Raw genomic sequence first — 21,744 nt, 5'->3', positions numbered from 1 at the left:
GCCCGAAGTCACACGGCTGCCAAGTGGCAGAGCCGGGATTCAAACCCATGATCTCTGACTCCCAAGTCCGGGCTCTAGCCACTGAGCCACGCTGCTTCACTAGTGGCCTGATAATTGCGGTTTGGGTTAGAATAATAATAATAATAAACAGTGATGGTATTTGTTCATTCATTCATTCATTCATTTATTCATTCACAAATTGGAGAAGCAGTGTGGCTTAGCAGAAAGGGTCTGGGCTTGGGAGTCAGAGATCGTGGGTTCTAATCCCAGCTCCACCACTTGTCAGCCGTGTGACCTCGGGCCAGTCACTTCACTTCTCTGTGCCTCAGTTACCTCATCTGTAAAATGGGGATTGACTGTGAGCCTCACGTGGGACAACCTGATGACCCTGTATCTCCCCCAGCGCTTAGAACAGTGCTCTGCACATAGTAAGTGCTTACCAAATACCATAATTATTATTATTATTCATTCACTCATTCATTCAGCTGTGTGACTTCGGGCAAGTCACTTGAGGAGCAGTGTGGCTTAGCAGAAAGAGCCCGGGCCTGGGAGTCAGAGGTCGTGGGTTCGAATGCCGGCTCCGCCGCTTGTCAGCTGTGTGACTGTGGGCAAGTCACTTCACTTCTTGGGGCCTCAGTTCCCTCATCTGTAAAAGGGGGATTAAGACAGTGAGCCCCACGTGGGACAACCTGATCACCTTGTGTCCCCCCAGCGCTTAGAACAGTGCTTTGCACATAGTAAGCGCTTAACAAATGCCATCATTATTATTATTATTCTCTGTGCCTCAGTGCCCTCATCTATAAAATGGGGATTAAGGCTGTGAGCCCCATGTGGGACAACCTGATCACTTTGTATCCCCCCCCAGTGCTTAGGACAGTGCTTGGCACATAGTAAGCACTTAACAAATGCTATTATTATTATTATTCAATCGTATTTATTGAGCACTATGTGCAGAGCACGGTACTAAGTGCTTAGAAAGTATAATCCAACAATAAAGTGAGCGACAGTCCCTGCCCACAACAGGCCCACGGTCTAAACAGGGGAGGCAGGCAACAAAACGAAACAAAACAAGTAGTCTGGTGTCAATATCATCGAGATAAATAGAATCATAGATATATAAACATCATCAACAAAATAGAGTAATGAATAATATATAGAAATATGCACAAGTGCTGTGGGGAGGGGAAGGGGGAAGAGCAGAGGGAGGGAGTAGGGGGAATGGGAAGGGGAGGAGGGGCAGAGGGAAAGGGAGGGCTCAGGTTGGGAAGGCCTCCTGGAGGAGGTGAGCTCTTCAAGCACTTAGCGTAGCTTAGCAGAAATACGGCGGGTTTGGGAGTCAGAGGTCATGGGTTCGAATTTCCACTCCACCACTTAATGATAATAATAATGGCATTTGTTGAGAGCTTACTAGGTGCAAAACACTGTTCGAAGTGCTGGGGGGGATACAAGGTGATCAGGTTGTCCCACGTGGGGCTCACGGTCTTGATCCCCATTTTACGGATGAGGTAACTGAGGCACAGAGAAGTTAAGTGACTTTCCCAAAGTCACACAGCTGACAAGTGGCAGAGCCAGGGTTAGAACCCATGACCTCTGACTCCCAAGCCACTCTTTCCACTGAGCCACGCTGCTTCCCTAACTTGTCAGTGTAGTACAGTGCTCTGCACATAGTGAGCACCCAATACCATTGATTGACCGATTGGTTGTGGTTGGGAGGAGTAAAGGGTGCAAGCCGAGGTTATAGTGGGAGAAAAATGAAAAGTGAGTGAGCGCCTTAAAGCAATGGTTTTTGTTTTCTCCTTGTTGTGAAGAGGAGTAATCGTGGGAAGTTGGAGGAGTCCAGAGATTTTTAGGAAAATGAAACAGGTAGCAGAGCGAAATATGGACTGGAAAGGGATGCACTAGTCAAACCAGAATATGACAAGTGTAAGTAATCATTTAGGGAGCTAGGGGCAGATTCAAGAAAGGTTATGGAGGCAAAATCATAAAGGATTTAGCCTTCCATAAAGAGGAAGAGCCCAGCTTTGAGTGAACCCCCTCCAACCCAACACAGGCTTAATGGTGGGCTTAGAATTAGATCACTGTTAAAACTAGACATTCACAGGGATCTTTATAGGCTCGACTTGCTTTTTCAAAAAATCAAATTTCCTATCATAGGTTCTTGAAGTTACAATTTTAAATGAGTATATTTTAGTGCACAATAAAGTACAACTGAAATTAAAACCACCCATTTTAAACTGGGTTCAGCAGGCAAGTGCAGACTGAAAGACGTCTCCTGAAGGGAGACAGAAACTTTTATCTGTCCCTTCAGATATAATATACCTCAGACATTCATTTCCCTTAAAGATAAGATCTAGGTGATCAGTGAGTTTTACGTACATATTTTTAGGTTACTGTATTAAACCCGTTTTCCTTATCAATTTCTTACAAAATTGAGTCCGAGAAATGATTGAACATTTAAGCCACGTTGAGTATGACTCAAGGAATTAGGATGTTCTCTGAAGCTCGCTACGGGCAGGGAACGGCTGCTAATCCTGTTGAATTGCATCTTACTGAGCCCTTAGTACCGTAGCATAGGGTAAGTCCTCAAAGTATCCCTTGTCCCTCCCTCCCCATCCTCAAAGCGCTCCCAAAATCACTTCTCCAAGAGGCCTTCCCCGACTAAGCCCCCACTTCCCCTGCCTTTACACATGGGTCCATCCCCCTGACCACTTTGAAATCCTTCTCTTCTCCAGCCCCCCATCACTTATGTACATAGCCATCTGTAATTTATTTTAATACCCATCTCCCCATCTAGTAGTAAGAATAATAGTAATGCTGGTATTTGTTAAGCGCTTACTATGTGCAAAGCACTGTTCTAAGCGATGAGGGGATACAAGGTGATCAGGTTGTCCCCCCGTGGGGCTCGCAGTCTTTATCCCCATTTTACAGATGAGGAAACTGAGGCAAAGAAAAGTGACTTGCTCAAAAAGTCACACAGCTGACGAGTGGCAGGGGCAGAATTCGAACCCATGATCTGACTCCCCAGCCCGTGCTCCTTCCACTGACCCACGCTGCAATTGTATTTAAGTACTTACTCTGTGCCAAGCACCGTGGCAAATGAGAGATCATCAGGTCCCACACGGGGCTCACAGCTTAAGTAGGAGGGAGAAGAGGTATTGAATCCCCATTTTACGGATGAGGGAACTGAGGCCCAGAGATATTAAATGATTTGCCTCAGGTCCCAAAGTATACAAGTGGTGGGGTCGGGATTTGTACCCAGGTCCTGACACCCAGGCCTTTGTTCTTTCCACAGGTCACGTTGTTTCTCTGGTCAGTAAGCTCCCTGTGGGCAGGCAATAACCCCACCTCTCATAGAGAGGTAGTGTGGCTCAGCGGAAAGAGCAGGGGCTTGGGAGTCAGAGGTCGTGGGTTCTAATCCCAGCTCCGCCACTTATCAGCTGTGTGACTTTGGGCAAGTCACTTAACTTCTCTGCGCCTCAATTACTTCATCTGGAAAATGGGGATTAAGACTGTGAGCCCCACGGGGGACAACCTGATTACCTTATATCTACCCAGCACTTAGAACAGTGCTTGGCACATAGTAAGCGCTTAACAAATACCAAAATTATTACTTCTGTTGTACTGTACTCTCCCAAGAGTTCATAAAGTTGTTACCTCATCTGTAAAACGGGGATGAAGACTGTGAGCCTCACGTGGGACAACCTGATGACCCTGTATCTCCCCCAGTGCTTAGAACAGTTAGCAAGCGCTTAACAAACACCAACATTATTATTATTATACAGTGACCGCAAGCATGTGGTGGGCAGGGAATGTTTCCGTTACACTCTCCCAAGTGCTTGGTACAGGGCTCGGCACACCCAGTAAGTGCTCAATAAATTCAACTGACTCCTCTGCACATAGTAAACCCTGAAGACGTACCACTAACGGATTAAATAAATACCACCGATCGGTTCAGGAAGTATTAACAGACTTGAAAAGAGGAAGTTTTTTTTTTTATTGCGGGGAGGGTACGGAGCCCCTCCGACCAGGTCTCGTGTGGGTTCAGTGTCAGGAAACCAGACGGCGACGCCCTCCCATTTCCCCGCGACCCCCGACTCCCTAGGCGGCGGCCCCCGGGGGGCCCGGGGGCCTGTGCAGCATCTCCATTTGTTTCCGCTTGTCCTTGGCCCGGTTGACGGTGGTTTTAAAGAGCCGGCAGAAGAGCTCCACGGAGGCCGGCGAGTCGTCGTTGCCCGGCACGGGGTAGGTGAGGAGGCAGGGGTTGCAGTTGGTGTCCACGAGGCCCACGGTGGGGATGTTCATCTTGGCGGCGTCCCGCACCGCCACGTGCTGCTCGAACACGTTGTTGAGCGTGTTGACGAAGACGATCAGGTCCGGGAGCCGGACGTCGGGGCTGTACTGGATGGCCGCGTTGGTCAGCAGGCCGCCCTTGAAGTAGCGGGCGTGGGCGTACTCCCCGCAGTCCCGGGCCGTCGCCTCCACCAGGTGCGTGAACTGTCGGTTGCGGGAGACGAACAGGATGATCCCTCGGCGGTAGGCGACGTGGGCGGTGAAGTTCAGGGCCAGCTGCAGGTGCTGGGCCGTCTGGTCCAAGTCGATGATGTCCTGCTCCAAGCGGCTGCCGAAGATATACGGCTCCATAAACCTGCGGGCCGAGGGCGCCCCACAGCCCCCCAAAAAACAACAGAGAGTTGTCGGTCGGCAACCGGGCGGGCACGAGAGCTAGTAGCCGTCCCCGCCGTCGGCACCGTTTGAGCGCCTCCCGTGTGCGGAGCTCGGTGACGGGAGTGAGGTCTTTCATCAGAGGTGAAAGACGCGGTTCCCGTCCCCGAGTGGACGTGGCCCGAAGCTGCCCAACTTCAGCCTCCGTTCGCGGCCTCTTCCTCCGCTTCTCACCCTCTTACTGGCTCCGTTTTGCCTCCCTTACATTTCCCGTTCGAAGGGTAGTCTCGAGGAGCACCTCCGCTCACGCCGCCTCAGTTGCCCCCTTTATGTGGCCCGTTCCCAAACCTGCCTCCTCCTCCTCCTCCTCCTCATCATCCCCGACCCCTCACCCGTCTTGCGATCCCACACCTCCTCGTCCTCTGCGGCGAAACCCGTTCGGATGTCGGACTGGCACCTAGACCTCAATATGTCTCGAACGGAACTCACCTTTCCCCGCAAAACCCACCCGTCCTAACTTTCTTTCAATCGTATTTATTGGGCGCTTACTGTGTGCAGAGCACTGCACTAAGCGCTAGGAAAGTACGATTCAGCAATAAAGAGAGACCACTTTGCCCTGCCCGACCGCTGACACCATCTCCATGCTACCTGACCCAGAAGCCTGCAACCTTGGGGTCATCCGCGACTCCCACATACAATCCACAGCCAAATCCCACCCATTCCTTCTTCACATTTTCTGGATTTGCCCCTTGCTCTCTACCCAAACTGTTACCATCCTGGCCCACGTTCTGGGCGTATCATTTATTTATTTATACTAATGTCTACCTTCCCCTCTAGACCGTAAACGTGCCGTGGGCAGGGAACTCTGTTGAACTGTACTCTCCCAAGCGCTCAGTACAGTGCTCTGCACGCAGTGAGTGCTCCGAACTGAACGAAGCCAGGGCTCCCCCATTCCAAGACCTCCTAAAATCACATCTCTCCCAACGAGCCTTCCCCAGTTGATCTCGCCGTAACCTCATGCAGTATAAACCCAATAGCCAACTGGTGTGTTGGATGTATAAACCCACCGAGATAGTCCTTATGAACTTCTTTATAACCACCCCATGAGTCTCGTGTGCTTATCCACCGGAACCTTCAACTCTACTCTGACCACGCCTGAAAATACTTGAACATTTGTCTCCCTCACTGGTGTGAGCTCTTCCGGGCAGGGAAGTGTCACTTCTTCATCCTACACTTCCTAAGCATCTAGAACACGTTGTGCCTAGTGGACAGAGCGCGGGCCTGGGAGTCAGAAGGACCTGGGTTCTGATCCCAGCCCTGCCACTTGTCAGCTGTCACTTCACTTCTTTGGGCCTCAGGTACCTCATCTGAAAAATGGGGATTAAGACTGTGAACCCCAGTGTGGGACAGGGACTTTGTCCAACCCGATTATCTTGTTATCTACGGCAGCATTCAGTACAGTGCCTGACACAGAGGAAGCGCTTAACAAATACCACAATTATTATTGGCATCATCAGTGTGCCGTACCAAGTGAGTGCTCAATAAATACCAGTACTAGTATAAATGATAAAAGCAGAAGTGAGCCTTGAAGGAAATAATCAAATAAACTACAGAGAAATAGCTGATGGCCACACAAATGCTCACAACCATTTCTTCTGATGCCGAGTCACAATGATTTCAAACAGGTTCATGCCACATGGAGAATACACCTTCGCTTCCTAACTGCCTTCAAGCCAAAATAATAGTATTATTATAGTATTTGTTAAGTGCTTACTATGTGCCAAGCACTGTTCTAAGCGCTGCGGTAGATACAAGGTAATCAGGTTGGACATAGTCCCTGTCCCACATGGGGCTCACACTCTTAATCCCCATTTTACCAATGAGGTAACTGAGGCACAGAGAAGTGATTTGTCCAAGGTGACACAAGAGACACATGGCAGAGGCGGGATTCAACAGCCTTGACAATAAATGCCACCAATCTGTCCATCATAATAATAATTACGGTATTTGTTAAGCGCTTACTATGTGCCAAGCACTGTTCTAAGCACGGGGGGGAGGGGATACAAGGTCATCAGGTTGTCCCACATAGGGTTCACGGTCTTAATCCCCATTTTACAGATGAGGTAACTGAGGCCCAGAGAAGTTAAGTGGATTGTCCAAGGTCACACAGCAGACAGGTGGTGGAGCGGAGATCAGAACCCGTGCCCTCTGACTCCCAAGCCCGTGCTCTTTCCACTGAGCCACGCTGCTTCTCGTAATAACCTGCCCCTTCCTCATCACCCTGTGGGAACCAAGTGAAATGGCGTTCAGTATCCTGCCCTGGGCCAGTCTAAGTTAGTTCGCGGCTGGAAGCGATGGTAGCTCGAACCCGGGCCTCCTCTAGAGGACTCTAAGCTCACTGTGGGCAGGGAATGTGTCTGTTTATTGTTATATTGTACTCTCTAAGTGCTTAGTACAGTGCTCTGCATACAATAAGCGCTCAATGAATACAAATGACGGACTCTTTGCTCCCAGTCTAATTCCTTTTCCGTATTGCATTAAGAGGCACAGGATTTCTCCTGTAGAGGTTGGTGGAATTTAGAGTTACTCTCATGCTTAGGTTGTGGTATTTTAGGCAGGAACCCCCCTCCCCGGTTCTTGCCAAAGAGATGTTCCCTTTGCAAGTCTGCCCATGGACAAAAATTGAACAGACCTGTGCCGGCAGCCCTTTTTGTGTCCCAAGTGCATCCGGGCGTCAAAGAGCGTTTTCAAGGAGAAGAGTTCCTTTACGTTGAAGAAGTCTGGGTGCTTGAGGGGTTCGGCCAAAATCTTGTCATGGATATCTAACAGGGAGGCACGATGGCACAAGGTTAACCCGGGATCACTAGATTCTTGCAGCTAGGACAAAAATCAATCCAATAATCACAGCAAAATGACTTTACTGGGTCCTAGCTGAACACCGCACAGCACAGATGCATTCGAGGGACGGGATGGATGAAAGAAAAAGCGGGGCCCTGGAAACTTAAAAACTCATCCAAATACTAATTTTCCAAAAGTTCTAATCAGAATCAGCTGGAAGGCACCTCAAGAGGACATCTGTCCTGGTCCCCTAAAACTTTAAATCAGAGAGAAAGTGGCCTTGTTTCACAAAACTTTCCAAAATTGGCCATTTCTTAACCTGTTGTCCCTCTGTCTCCTGGAAATCTTGGAGAGGTCACCGTCTCCGAGACTCGGAGGTAGGCAGGGCTTTCTGCTGACCCTCTTAATCTGGACTACATACATGGCAAGGAGCCTGATCCTTCCTATACCACACAGGGTTTACAGTCTAAGAGAGAGGGAGAGAAGGCATCTTATCCCCATTTTACAGGTGAGGAAATCGAGGCGCAGGGAACGCTGGGTCACGTACTAGGCCACGGGCAGAGTTGGGACCAAAACTTTTTCCGCAGCCTGCGGCCTCGACTCTCCTTTGAGAAATGAGATTCCGGCAGGGCCCTCAGCTTCCTACCTGAAGGGGAAGGGAAGGGATGAGGAGGGAAGGGGAAGGAAGGAAGGGAAGGGAAAGGAAGGGAAGGAAGGAATTGGTGGAAAGAAGGTGAGGATAGGGAGGGGAAGGTAAGGGAGGAAGGTGGAGGGGAGTCCAGGGGAGAAGGGGGGAAGGAAGTGGAGGAAAAAGGAGGTGAGGTAAGGAGAAAGAAGCAGCACGGCCTAGTGGCAAGGCTCCAGGCTTGGGAGTCAAGAGGGTGTGGGTTCTAATCCCAGCTTCGCCACTTGTCTGCTGCGTGACCCTGGGCTTCACTGCACCTCAGTTACCTCATCTGTCAAATGGGCACCAAGACTGTGAGCCCCGTGTGGTACAACCTGATTGCCTTGTATCCACCCCAGCGCCTGGCACATGGTAAGCATTTAACAAATACCATCATTATTATTCATTCTTTTATTTGACCGTATTTATTGAGTGCTCACTGTATGCAGAACACTGTATTAAACACTTGGAAAGTACAATTTGGCAACAGAGACAATCCCTACTCACAGTCTAGAAGGGGGAGGCAGACAACAAAACAAAAGGAATTTAAGGGAGGGGAAGGAAGGAGGGGCCATGGGAGGGGAGGGGAAGGGAGAGGAGGGCAAGGGAAGAGAAGGGGAAGGGAGGGAAAGGGAAGGGCAAGGAAGAGGAGGGAATGGGAGGAATGGGCAAGGGAGGGAAGGAAAGGGCAAGGGAGAGGAAGGCAAGGGAGGGAAGGGCAAGTGAAAGGAGAGCAAGGGATGGAAGGGCAAGCATGGGGAATGGAAGAGCAAGGGAAAGGAGGGCGGGGGGGGGGGGGGGGAAGGGCAAGGGAGAGGAAGGCAAGGGAGGGAAGGGCAAGAGAAAGGAGAGCAAGGGATGGAAGGGCAAGCATGGGGAATGGAAGAGCAAGGGAAAGGAGGGCGGGGGGGGGGGGGGGGGAAGGGCAAGGGAGAGGAAGGCAAGGGAGGGAAGGGCAAGAGAAAGGAGAGCAAGGCAAGCATGGGGAACGGAGGAGTAAGGGAAAGGGGGGGGAGGGAAAGGCAAGGGAGAGGAAGGGAGGGGAAGGGAGAGGAGGGGAGGGGAAGGGAGGAAAGGGCAAGGGAGGGATAGGCAATGGAGGGATGGACAAGGGAGGGATGGGCAAGGGAGGGATGGGCAAGGAAAGGGATGGGCAAGGGAGAGGAGGGGAAGGAAGGAAGGGAAGGGCAAGGGAGGGAAGGGCAAGGGAGGGGAAGGTCAAGGGAGGGGAAGGGCAAGGGAGGGGAAGGGGAGGGAAAGGGAAGAGAGGGGAAGGGGAGGGAAAGGGAAGAGAGGGATGGGCAAGGGAGGGGAAGGGAAGGGCAAAGGAGGGGAGGGGAAGGGAGGGAAGGGCAAGGGAGGGATGAGCAAGGGAGGAGAAGGGATGGGCAAGAGAGGGGAAAGGAAGGAATAGGAGGGGAGGGGGAGGGAAGGGAGGGATGGACAAGGGAGGGGAAGGGAAGGCAAGGGAGAGGAGGGGAAGGGAGGGATGGGCAGGGGAAGGAAGGGGAGGCCAAGGTAGGGTAGGGTTCGGTTTTTTACCGGTGCGTTGTTCCTTGGGGCGGTGGGTGTTGGGTTCGGCGACGGCAGCCGTGGCAAAGAGGCGTGGGGCGAGGGGCGGCCCCGCACGGGCCTTCAACACCAACTCCAGCCACGCAAGTCTCGCCGGGGCGGCTGAGAAAGACACACACACCCCCCCGCCAATCAATCAATCAATCAATCAATCAATCAATCCGATCGAGCCCTTGCTGTGCGCAGAGCACTGCGCTAAGCGCTTGGGAGCGACCCGGCCCGGGCGGAGGGAGGGAGGGAGGGAGGACGCCCAGCCCCCCCACACACACACACACACACACGAGCCTTTCCTCACCTGCCTGCAGCACGAGGGGCAGCGGGGCCATGGCGGGGACTGGGCAGGACTGGCCGGCGGAAGGTCACTACGTGGGGACCGCAGCACGGCACACGTCGCCGGGCCGCAGCACCCCGAGCCCGGATCCCTCCGCCGGGAACAGCGAGAGGCGACCGGCCCAGAGAGGCCTCCTCCCCGCGCCGCTCGCCCCCTGCCGGCCGGGAGGACCCACTGCACCGAGCGCCGCCCTGCCCCTTCGGGGCTCGCAGCGTCTAATTTGACTGTTAAGCGCTTACTAGGCGCAGAGCACTGTTCATTCATTCATTCATTCATTCATTCATTCATTCATTCATTCATTCATTCATTCATTCATTCATTCATCCATCCATCCATCCATCCATCCATCCATCCATCCATCCAATAGTACTTATTGAGCGCTTACTATGTGCAGAGCCCTGGACTAAGCGCTTGGAATGGACAACTCAGTAACAGATACAGTCCCTGCCCTTTGATGGGCTTACAGTCTAATCAGGACAGACAAGAACAATAGCAATAAACAGCAATAAATAGAATCAAGGGGATGAATTCTAAGCGCTGGGGGAGATACAGGGTCATCAGCTGGTCCCACAGTCACAGTCCCCATTTTACAGATGAGGGAACTGAGGCCCAGAGAAGTGACTTGCCCACAGTCACACAGCTGACAAGTGGTAGAGCTGGGATTCGAACCCATGACCTCTGACTCCCCAGCCCGGGCTCTTTCCACTCAGCCACGCTGCTTCTTTACTGATAATAATGTTGGGATTTCTTCAGCGCTTGCTCTGTGCAGAGCACTGTTCTAAGCGCTGGGAGAGATACAGGGGCATTAGGTTGTCCCACAGTCACAGTCTTAGCCCCCATTTTACAGATGAGGTAACTGAGGCACAGAGAAGTGACTTGCCCACAGTCACACAGCTGACAAGTGGTAGAGCAGGGATTCGAACCCATGACATCTGACTCCCAAGCTCTTGCCACTGAGCCACGCTGCTTCTCTACTGATAATAATGTTGGGATTTCTTAAGCGCTTACTCTGTGCAGAGTTCTAAGCGCTGGGGTAATCCGGTTGTCCCACGTGAGGCTCCCAGTCTTCATCCCCATTTTCCAGATGAAGGAACTGAGGCACCGAGAAGTGAAGTGACTTGCCCACAGTCACAATTGACAAGTGGCAGAGCCGGAATTCGAACCCATGACCTCTGAATCCCCAGCCCGGGCTCTTGCCACTGAGCCATGTGATGATGATGGCATTTGTTATTATTATTATTATGGTAGTTGTTAAGCACCTTACTATGTGGCAAGCACTGTTCTAGGCACTGGGGGAGATACAAGGTCATGAGGTTGTTCCACGTGGGCTCACAGTCTTCATCCCCATTTTAGTACTATTATGGTATTTTTAAAGCACTTACTATGTGGCAAGCACTCCCTAAGCGCTGGGGTAGATACATAGTAATCAGGTTGTCCCAAGTGGGTCTCACAGTCTTCATCCCCATTTGACAGATGAGGTAACAGGCACAGAGAAGTTAAGTGACTTGCCCAAGGTCACAGAGTTGATGTGGCGGAGCTGGGATTAGAACCCATGACCTCTGACTTCCAAGTCTGGGCTCTTTCTACTGTCACGCTGCTCTCGCTGTAGGCCTGCCTGCGGTTAAAAAAAGGAGCTTTGCAGCAGGGAAAGGTACAATCCCATCACAAGGCACCCTCTATCCGAGCACGCTGATATGGAAATAGGAATTTTCAACTTGAAAACATTTCTGGCCTGTGTCACAGGGCTTCTCCTGAGGTCTTGGCACCTAGTGAGCTTGTTATGGGCAGGGAACAGACAATTACGTTCCCGTTCTTCAAAGACTTATTGAAGGCGCATCTCCTCCAAGAGGCCTTCCCTGACTAAGCCCTCTTCTACTCTACTTTCACTCCCTTCTGCCCTGACTTGCTCCCTTTATTCATTCTCCCTCCTAGCCTCACCCCACAGCACTTTTATGTCCATATCTGAAATTTATTTTAAAGTCTGTCTCCTCCTCTAGACTGTAGGCTCATTGTGGAATGTTTCCGTTGTACTGTTATAGCGCACTCTCCCAAGCACTTTATACAGTGCTCTGCACACAGTAAGCCCTCAATAAATACAATTTACTGATTGCCAGGGAACATGACTGCTAATTCTGTTGCAATAATAATGATGATGATGATATTTGTTACACCGTAACTATGTGCCAAGCACTGCTCTAAGCACTGGGGGGATACAAGGTAATGAGATTGTCCCATGTGGGGCTCACAGTCTTAATCCCCATTTTATAGATGAGGTAACAGAGGCAGAGAGAAGTTAAGTGACTTGTCCAAAGTCACACAGCTGACAAGTGGCAGAGCCAGGATTAGAATCCATGACCTCTGACTCCTAAGCCCGTGCTCTTTCCACTGAGCCACGCTCCTTCTCTTCCAAGCACTTAGTACAGTACTCTGCAAATAGTAAGTGCTCGATAAATACCACTGATTGATAGTAAGGGTTTAACCCTTAGTATGGGCCTCCAAGCTGATTTATCTCTATCTCTCACTGATTTGTACATTCCAAGCGCTTAGTACAGTGCTCTGCACATAGTAAGCGCTCAATAAATACTATTGAATGAATGAATGATCAGCTGATCCAAACACTTATCTTATCCCAACTGGATTACTGCATCTGCCTCCTCACTGACCTCCCGGCCTCCTGTCTCTCCCCACTTCACTCCATACTTCACTCTGCTGAAGAAGTCATTTATCAACAAAAACGTTCAGTTTGCCCATCCCCACTCCTCAAGAACCTCCGATGGCTGCCCATCCACCTCCACACCAAACAGAAACTCCTTACCCTTGGCATATCTCACCTCGCTACTCTCCTACTACAGCCCAACCTGCACATTCCACTCCACTAGTGCCATCTTACTCACTCTGCCCCGATTTCGACTATCTCACCGCCGACCCCTTTCCCACATCCTCTCCCGGGCTTGGAACTCCTTCCCCCTCCATATGCCCCTTTCCCCACCTTTAAAGCATTATTATTAATTAATTCATTCAATAGTATTTATTGAGCGCTTACTATGTGCAGAGCACTGTACTAAGCGCTTGGAATATACAATTCAGCAACAGACAGAGACAATCCCTGCGCAATGATGGGCTTACAGTCTAATCGGGGGAGACAGATGGACAAAAACAAGACAACTTAATCACGATAAATAGAATCAAGGGGATGTACACCTCATTAACAAAATAAATAGGGTAATAAAAATATATACAAATGAGCAAGTCTCATTTCCTCCAAGAAGCCTTCTCTGATGATTAACCCCCACTTTTCCCCAGCTCCCTCCCCCTTCTGCATCATCTATGCACTTTAGATGTGTGAGCTTTGGCCATCTGATAGTCATTCCACCCCCCAACCCCACAGAACTTATGTAGGTCTCTTTAAATTATATATTATACATTACTAATTTATTCATGTTCATGTCTGTCTCCCCCTCTAGGCTGTAAGCTCGTTATGAGCGGGGAAAATGCCAGCTAATTCTATTGTATTGTACTCCCCAAGTGCTTAGTTTAGTGCTTTGCACCTAGTAAGCAGCGTGGCTCAGTGGAAAGAGCCCGGGCTTGGGAGTCAGAGATCATGGGTTCGAATCCAGGATCTGCCACTTGTCAGCTGTGTGACTGGGCAAGTCACTTAACCTCTCTGTGCTTCAGTTACCTCATCTGTAAAATGGAGATGAAGACTGTGAGCCTCACATGGGACAACCTGATTACCCTGTATTTACTCCAGCGCTTAGAACAGTGCTCTGCACATAGTAAGCGCTTAACAAATACCAACATTATTATTATTATTAGTAACCCTCAATAAATCCCATTGGTTGAAACATTACAAACATTTTTATTGGGTTCTGTGGGATCCCGCTTGTTGAGGGGGAAACCAGAGAGTCAAACTTATTGAGTGTTTACTATGTGCAGAGTGCTGCACTAAGCGCTCGGGAGAGTAGCGTATAACAATTTAACAGGCAGCATTCCCTGACCACAATGAGCTTACAGTCTAGAGGGGTGTAAAAGTTGTCTGTTCACAGTGACTTCTAAAAGGTTCTCACTCTTGCTGGGAGATGGAGAATGGGGGGAATAATAGGTGCCCAGGATTAGGCAGAAGGGCAGCAGGGTAAATTGCCATTCTAACTCTTCTTTTTTTTTTTAAATGGTACCTGAGTGCTTCCTATGTGCCAGACACCGCACTAAGCGCTGGGGTAGATGCAAGGTAATCTTTTGCTCTCCATGTCCCTACACTGGTTTAGCCCAGGAAGGGAGGGCAGGAGGGAGGCTCCACTCCACATATCTTAAATGAATCCAAGCATATTCCTGCGGAGAGAGGGACGGCACCCGCAGGTTTGTTGTGGGCCGGAAAGGTGTCTGTTTATTGTTGTATTGTACTCTCCCAACTGCTTAGCACGCAGTAAGCGATCCATAAATCCGATAGAATGAATTACCGGTCAAGGGGGTAGTTTGGCAGTAAAGACAACTGCAGTTATCAAGGTTTCAGATCTGCCCAGTGATAGGAGTCTGGTCTCCCAACTATTAAGAAACCTCCAATAATGATAATGAAGATGGTTCATTCATTCATTCATTAGTATTTATTGAGCACTTACTATGTGCAGAGCACTGTACTAAGCGCTTGGAATGTACAAATCGGCAACAGATAGAGACGGTCCCTGCCCTTCGACGGGCTTACAGTCTAATCGGGGGAGACGGACAGACAAGAACAATGGCAATGAATAGAGTCGAGGGGAAGAACATCTCATTAAAACAATAGCAAATAAATAGAATCAAGGTGATGTACATCTCAGGGTGATGAAGATATATACAGTTGAGCGGACGAGTACAGTGCTGAGGGGATGGGACGAGAGAGGGGGAGGAGCAGAGGGAAAGGGGGAGAAGAGGGTTTAGCTGCGGAGAGGTGAGGGGGGGTAGAGGGAGCAGAGGGAAAAGAGGAGGTCAGTCTGGGAAGGCCTCTTGGAGGAGGTGAGCTTTAAGTAGGGATTTGAAGAGGGGAAGAGAATGAGTTTGGCGGAGGTGAGGAGGGAGGGCGTTCCGGGACCGTGGGAGGACGTGGCCCGGGGGTCGACGGCGGGATAGGCGAGACCGAGGGACGGTGAGGAGGTGGGCGGCAGAGGAGTGGAGCGTGCGGGGTGGGCGGTAGAAAGAGAGAAGGGAGGAGAGGTAGGAGGGGGAAAGGTGAGGGAGAGCCTTGAAGCCTAGAGTGAGAAGTTTACTTGTTAAGCTCCCACCACACACCACTCCAAGCACTGGGGTAGACACGAGACAACCAGGCCGGCCACACCTGTCCCACCACCTGTCCCACACCGGGGCCCACATTCCAGGAGGAGGGAGGAGAATTTAAGCCCCATTTTAGAGATTATACATCAAGCAGAAACTCCTGACCACCAGTCTGAAGGCAGTCAGGCAGCTCTCCCCCTTCTACCAGATCTTTTACTACAACCCAACCTGTATGCTCCACTCCTCTACCACCAACTTACTCTCTTTAGCTCAATCTCATCTATCTCGCCGCTGACCCCTTGCCCGTGTTCTCCCTCAGGCCTGGAACTCCCTCCTTTCTTTAGAGCCGACAGTCCACGTCTCTCCCTACCTTCAAAACCCTCCTAAAATCACATCCCTTCCAGGAGAGCTTCCCTAAACCTTCATTTCCCTGTCTGTCCGCTCTCCCTTTCTTGTCACCTATATACTTGGATCTGTACCCCTTAAGAACTGGATATTCACCCCACCCTCAGCCCCACAGCACTTAATAATAATATTTAAGTGCTTACTAAGTGCCAGGCACTGGACTATGTGCTGGGGTAGATAGAAGCTAATCAGGATGGACATAGTCTCTGTCCCACTTGGGGCTCACGGTCTTAATCCCCATTTTACAAATGAGCTAATCGAGGCTCAGAGAAGTTAAGTGGCTTGTGTCCATTTTTCCCTTTCTGTAATTTATTTTGTCTGGCTCCCCAGCTTTAGAGTGTCAACTCCTTGCGGGCAAGGGTGGTGCCTACCAACTCGATCGTATGGTCCTCTCCTGAATGCTTAGTTCAGTGCTCTTCACACAGTAAGCACTCAAAAAACACCATCGAATGATTGGAGATATCACACTACCCCCTGAAATGCCCTCCCTGGGCCTTGCACAGGCCCTCCTCTGATGCTCCTGCTGTTTTTCTCCCAAAGGCCAACTGCACATTTTGTTGTTGGAAAATGGGGGAGGGGCGTTCCGTTACAGGGTTGCTTTCCTCTGGGTTTTGACAATAAAGTGGGAAAGATCCAACCCTTACTAAGCAAATCTGAGTATTGTACTCAATGATTACCAAACTGGGATCTGTCACCGCTGCCGAGAGCTCAGAGATACGGTTTTGTGACCACCGACTGCGGCTGACCCAATGCTTTAAATCTGTTTTTGGCTCCCTCGTCTGAAGCCAGAAATGCAAGGGAAACTGTAAGCTGCATCTATGCCCTCCCCTGCCAACAATTTGATTAAAATGTTTGTCCTTGGGCAAACCATGACTTCTCTGTGCTTCGGTTTCCTTATCTGTAAAATGAGGACATATTCATGTTCTTCCTCGTTCTGCGAGATTATCTTGTATCTTCCCCAGGGCTTTACATAGTGCTTGCCACATAATACCAATAAATGGTATTATTATTACTATTGTAACATATAAAGATGGTTTAGCTTTTTTAATAATTTTTCTTGGGAGAGCAATTTTATTTGTAAAATTCCTCCTGCCTTAAAATATAATTTTTTTTTGCAGTGATTGCAAATGAATAAAATGACTTCTGAAATGATTAGTCAACAAAGACATGTAAAGCAAGAGAAAAATGGTCTCACTCATCATGCTGCTGGAGAATGCAAAAGAATAATAACTATATGAATATCACCATATCATATACACCACCTACTTACTGTGTGCAGAGCACTGTAATAAGCACTTGGGAAAGTACCATACAACACAGTTGTTGGATGTGATTCCCACCCACCAGGAGCTTACAGCCTAGATGGGGAGACAGACTGGAAATAAATTATGAATATGTACATAAAACTGAGTACATGTACATAACTCTTAGTGGAGGAAGGCCTCTGGGAGATGTGATTTTCATAAGGCTGTGAAGGTAAGGAGAGTGATGATCAAGAAGGGGGAGGGTATTCCAGGCCAGAGGCAAGGGAATGTATCCAACCTCATGCTCATACCTATCCCTGTGCCTTCTTTTCACTTTCAAACCAGCCAGGTCACATCTCTCTCCATCTCTAAAGCCCTCCTGAAGGTGCACCTCCATTGCAAAGCCTATCAAAGCCTTATTAAAATCACATCTCCAAGAGGTCATCCCCAATTAAACCTTCATTTTCCCTACCCTCTTTCCCTTTTCCATTGTCTGGGCACTTGGATCTGTACCCTTTCAGCACTTGATATTCAACCCATCCTCAGTCCCACAGAACTTATGTTCATAGCTTTAATTTATGTATTTATATTAATGCCTGTGTCCTCCTCTAGACCGTACGGTTTTTGTAGGCTGGGAACGTGTCTACCAACTCTGTTGTACTGTACTCTCCGAGCACTTAGTTCAACGCTTTGTACACAGTTAGCACTCAATTAATTGATTGATTAATCACTCCTTCTTTGGGTTGGACCTATGAGGACAATGGATGACTATAAAATACTCAAACAGTTGTTCTTTGGTGAGCTGAAAGAAGCTCTTTAATGACCCGGTGAAACAAACTAATGTGAGGGAAGAGTGAATGGTTGGGAGAGCAAAAGAGAAGATGTCAGTCTGGCATATGGCAACTAGCGGATGAGTGGTTTGGGGAAGACTAGGAACCCACACGCTAAAAACAAAAAGTGCCAGGCACCAAGGATAACAAATGCAACAGTCCAGGATGGGGCAATATTTACAGGCACCCGACTCATGAGGGTATGTTGGTCACTCCCCGGTCTGTGTCGCGTACCCACGGCGACGGAAACTTCTCTCCATCAGTAGAGTCTTTTTGAATCTGAAAGACAACTTTCTATGTTTACGGAATCTTAATGGCACACAATTTATATCACTCCTTCTCGCCGAAGCTAAAATAAATCTTACCAAAGGCCTTGAGCAGTTAACAAGAAGAATGAAATGAATATGACTGAGATGGAGCCCTCTTCGCAGATCAAAACTGTGCGACTTGACCTGGATGAAGCCAGCACTGTGCCTTTAAGGATGAAATTATTCTCAGCCCAGGTTCCGCCGTCACTTAGCAACGGGGTGTTTGCTAGATGGAAAACCTCAGGGCCCTTTCATGCCTGTCTTTTTCCCTGCCATTTTCTCCCAGTTTCACAAGCTACTGACCAAAGAGGAAGGCAAAATGCCCGAGGATCGGCCTCAACAGGTCGCTGGCCCCAGTGACCATCAGGCTGGGGTCACTTCCCCACAAACCAGTGACTATTATCTGGTGAGTGAGAACTTACCAGCCAGATTCAACCACCCTGGATGTTTTCGAGGTTACAGGTGAGAGAGTTAACGTTGGACATTCGGGATGTTGAGAAGGGGTTCTAAGTAGCAGGAAACATGTCTACCAATTCTGTTTTATTGTACTCGCCCAAGGGCTGAGTATGGTTCTGTGCATACAGTGAGAGCTCAATAAATATGATTGACATTGATTGCGTGAGCAGTTGTGGCTTAGGGTTGCCAGTTGAGGGCCTGCTAAATCTGAGGGCTATTAAGGACATGGAGTCTTTCCCCCATTGTTCTGCTGTCCCCCTTTCCTTCCGCTTGGAATGTTATTGTGGACTAAACTGTCAGCAAAGTGCTTCTGGGTGAAAACGCAAATGCACTCTAAAATGTGTTTTGTATCACAAAGGACTAAGGAATCCCATCCACTATACAGGACAGCAAACCAGTCCTATGGAAGCAGAGCCCCAACTGTTCACGAAATGCCAGTAAGTATGTAGAAAGGATTAATCTTCCTTCCCTTTTCTAGTCACTCGAAGAAAAAACCCTAAAATGACGAAATGCATGTTAATATTTTAATAACAATAACAACAATAATAGTAATAACAATAATAGTATTTGTTAAGCTTCCATGTGCCAGGCATTCTTTTAAGTGCTGGGGCAGATGCCAGGTAACTGGGTTGTCTGTGAGCCCACATGGGGCTCCCAGTCATAATCTCAATTTTACAGATGAAGGAACTGAGGCCCAGAGAAGTTAAGTGACTTGCCCAAGGTCACATAGTAGACAAGCGGCAGATCCGGGATTAGAACCCGGGTCTTTCTGACTCCCAGACCTGTGCTCTACTCAGTAGGCCATGGTTAAAATTTCAAATCCTGAAGCAAATGCCAGACTTTCTGAGCAAACATGTAGGACAGGGACTGAAGTCTGATTTAATTATCTTCTTTTACTCCAGGGTTTAGCACATTTAGGGAAAGCTACATCTTCCAGCTTTTGTACGATGAATGTCAATAATAATGATCATAATCATGGTATTTGTGAAGCACTTATATGCCAGGCACCGTACCAAGCCCTGGGGTGGATACGATCGAATTGGGTTGGACACAGTCCCTGTCCCACATGGGGCTAACAGTCTTAACCCCCACTGTAGAGATGAGATACTGAAGCACAGAGAAGTGAAGTGAATTGCCCAAGGTCCACAGTGGGCAAGTGCCACAGCCAGGATTAGAACCTAAGTCCTTCTGATTCCCAGGGCCGGGCTCTATCCACTCAGCTATGCTGCTCTTCAGGGAAGAAAGGCAGTATGGCATAGTGGGAACAGCATGGCATTAGAAGTTGGAAGACCTGGACTCTAATTCTGGCTCTGTCTCATGTCTATTATGGGACCTAGGGGAAGTCCCTAAACCTCCCCTCGCCTTAGTTTCTCCATCTGTAAAACAGGGATAATTATACCTGACTCCCTAAAACCCTACCTCGCAGTGGTGTTGTAAGGGTTAAACTGAGATAAGTAACATACGGTACTTTGGTAATAAAAGCGCTAAATGGAACTGTGGTATTTTTACAAACCCTTAATACAGTGCTCTGCACACAATAAGCGCTCAATAAATAGCACTGACTGATTGGAAGGCAACCACCTGTCCCTTCAAGAATCTTTTGATCCTGCCTGTGGAGACTTACTATGGGACTGAAAGCTCCATTAATCGGATCCAGTACCATATCGCTGATGTTCTGATTCCACAGTTGCTCTAGAAAGCAAATTATCTGAACTAGCTGTAGAGTTTGGAAAAATCAGCCAAGAAGCAGCAACTGGCTTTGGTTCTCAGGTGGTAATAATAAATGCAGCGTGGCTCAGTGGAAAGAGCATGGGCTTTGGAGTCAGAGGTCATGAGTTCGAATCCCGGCTCTGCCACTTGTCAGCTGTGTGACTGTGGGCAAGTCACTTAACTTCTCTGGGCCTCAGTTACCTCATCTGTAAAATGGGGATTAAGACTGTGAGCCCCATGTGGGACAACCTGATTCCCCCATGTCTCCCCCAGCGCTTAGAACAGTGCCCTGCACATAGTAAGCGCTTAACAAATACCAACATTATTATTATTATTATTATTATTATTATTATTATTATTATCCTGGCTCCGCCACTTGTCAGCTGTTTGAGTTTGGGCAAGTCACTTCACTTCTCTGGGGCTCAGCTACCTCATCTGTAAAATGGGGATGAAGACTGTGAGCCCCAAGGGGGACAACCTGATCACCTTGCATCTCCCCCAGCACTTAGAACAGAGCTCGGCACTTAGTACGCGCATAACAAGCTTACATTGTTATGTAAGCGCATTACATTATTATTATTATTACTTGTGAAGTGCTTGCTATATGCCAAGCACTCTACTAAGTACTGGGGAGGAACAATGCAATCACATTAGACTCAGTCCCTGCACCACACAGGACTCACAGTCTAAGTAGGAGGGTAAGTACTTTATTTTTTGTCTGTTATCCAGCCTTTTTTGGATGATCCAGATTAGCGTCGATCTGACCGGTCAGTTCCGATAATTGATATTTCGATGACTGGTTTTCTAAAGCAAGCTGAGTGTTACCCAATTATTCATTTCAATCTTCCCTTTTTCTTCCAGACAACTTTTAACACGATTCCACATCACTTTTCCAGCCAACTTGCCACGTGTGGAATGTACAGAAATAACAGCTTTAACACCGTCTTGGAAAAAAGCTCTGTAACCGGCCCTGATAACTTAATCAGTTTTTACAATCGGTTCAACTTTCATCCCAGTTACAATGTTAGCCAACCATCTATCTGTAAATGAAATCTAGTCTCCAGTCATCAACTGGTACACCTCAATTTCTGTCTGTGATCATAATCCCTTAATGGTAGCCTGCCCAGTCCAACATCCCTTAAAGTTCCTGAGGATTTTGGCATCCTCAGAGTTAAACGTGCTATAATTCTAGGCAAAAAATAAAACTGATGTAAAAACATACCTACGTTCCTAGTCTGGTTAAGAAGAAAACCCTGGAATAAAGAACACAAGATGGTTCAAGAGACCCAGTTTAGATTGTTCTGATTACACTTCAACTACAAGCAGTGTCGGGTCCATGAAACCATTTGAAATTGGGGTCAGATTCAGCTTAACTCTGAGGGAACAGAAATGATGCTGGGAACCCGGACACTGGGAAGACCGAGGAGATCACTTGCTTATTCCAAAATTTTAAAAAAGCAATTTACTCCAGACTAGTAGA

The 21,744-nt window shown here is 48.6% G+C and overlaps 2 protein-coding genes and 1 long non-coding RNA gene across 4 annotated transcripts; 1 reads left to right on the top strand and 2 right to left on the bottom strand.

The window, feature by feature from the left end:
• Positions 1-3,970: 3,970 nt before the first annotated feature.
• On the bottom strand, positions 3,971-10,134 carry MRPS2 (mitochondrial ribosomal protein S2). 2 transcript variants are annotated; one of them, XM_029062644.2, is made up of 4 exons: positions 10,032-10,134; positions 9,707-9,838; positions 7,355-7,484; positions 3,971-4,618 (listed from the first exon to the last, which is right to left on the bottom strand). In XM_029062644.2, exons 1-4 carry the CDS (start codon positions 10,060-10,062, stop codon positions 4,099-4,101), a joined length of 813 nt encoding a protein of 270 aa, XP_028918477.1. In that variant the 5' UTR covers positions 10,063-10,134; the 3' UTR covers positions 3,971-4,098. The 2 variants fall into 2 exon arrangements, with proteins under 2 accessions (XP_028918477.1, XP_028918476.1); XM_029062643.2 differs by having other exon boundaries at positions 3,971-4,645; positions 10,032-10,131.
• A 7,624-nt stretch (positions 10,135-17,758) lies between these two features.
• LOC114811142 lies at positions 17,759-18,301 on the bottom strand. Its single transcript, XR_003758837.2, has 2 exons — positions 18,156-18,301; positions 17,759-18,069 (listed from the first exon to the last, which is right to left on the bottom strand). It is a non-coding gene; the product is annotated as an uncharacterized LOC114811142 (long non-coding RNA).
• Position 18,302: 1 nt separating this feature from the next.
• On the top strand, positions 18,303-21,545 carry C4H9orf116 (chromosome 4 C9orf116 homolog). The gene is made up of 3 exons (XM_007664610.3): positions 18,303-18,560; positions 18,913-18,991; positions 21,126-21,545. The coding sequence occupies exons 1-3, from the start codon at positions 18,352-18,354 to the stop codon at positions 21,312-21,314; spliced, it is 477 nt and encodes a 158-aa protein (XP_007662800.2). The 5' UTR covers positions 18,303-18,351; the 3' UTR covers positions 21,315-21,545.
• Positions 21,546-21,744: the final 199 nt, after the last annotated feature.

This window comes from Ornithorhynchus anatinus, chromosome 4 (genome assembly GCF_004115215.2).
Source record: "Ornithorhynchus anatinus isolate Pmale09 chromosome 4, mOrnAna1.pri.v4, whole genome shotgun sequence".
NCBI lineage: Eukaryota > Metazoa > Chordata > Mammalia > Monotremata > Ornithorhynchidae > Ornithorhynchus > Ornithorhynchus anatinus.
This window is presented reverse-complemented; position numbering and strand designations above follow the sequence as displayed.

Coding starts and splice junctions, on each gene's coding strand:
- MRPS2 (XM_029062643.2), bottom strand. CDS start 10,062: ATGGCCCCGCTGCCCCTCGTGCTGCAGGCAG. Junction 9,839..10,031: donor GCCCCTCGTGCTGCAGGCAG/GTGAGGAAAGGC, acceptor TGTCTTTCTCAG/CCGCCCCGGCGAGACTTGCG. Junction 4,646..7,354: donor AAAAAGGGCTGCCGGCACAG/GTCTGTTCAATT, acceptor CTCGGCCCGCAG/GTTTATGGAGCCGTATATCT.
- C4H9orf116 (XM_007664610.3), top strand. CDS start 18,352: ATGCCTGTCTTTTTCCCTGCCATTTTCTCCCAGTTTCACAAGCTACTG. Junction 18,561..18,912: donor GGATGTTTTCGAGGTTACAG/GTGAGAGAGTTA, acceptor TGTATCACAAAG/GACTAAGGAATCCCATCCAC. Junction 18,992..21,125: donor CAACTGTTCACGAAATGCCA/GTAAGTATGTAG, acceptor TTTTTCTTCCAG/ACAACTTTTAACACGATTCC.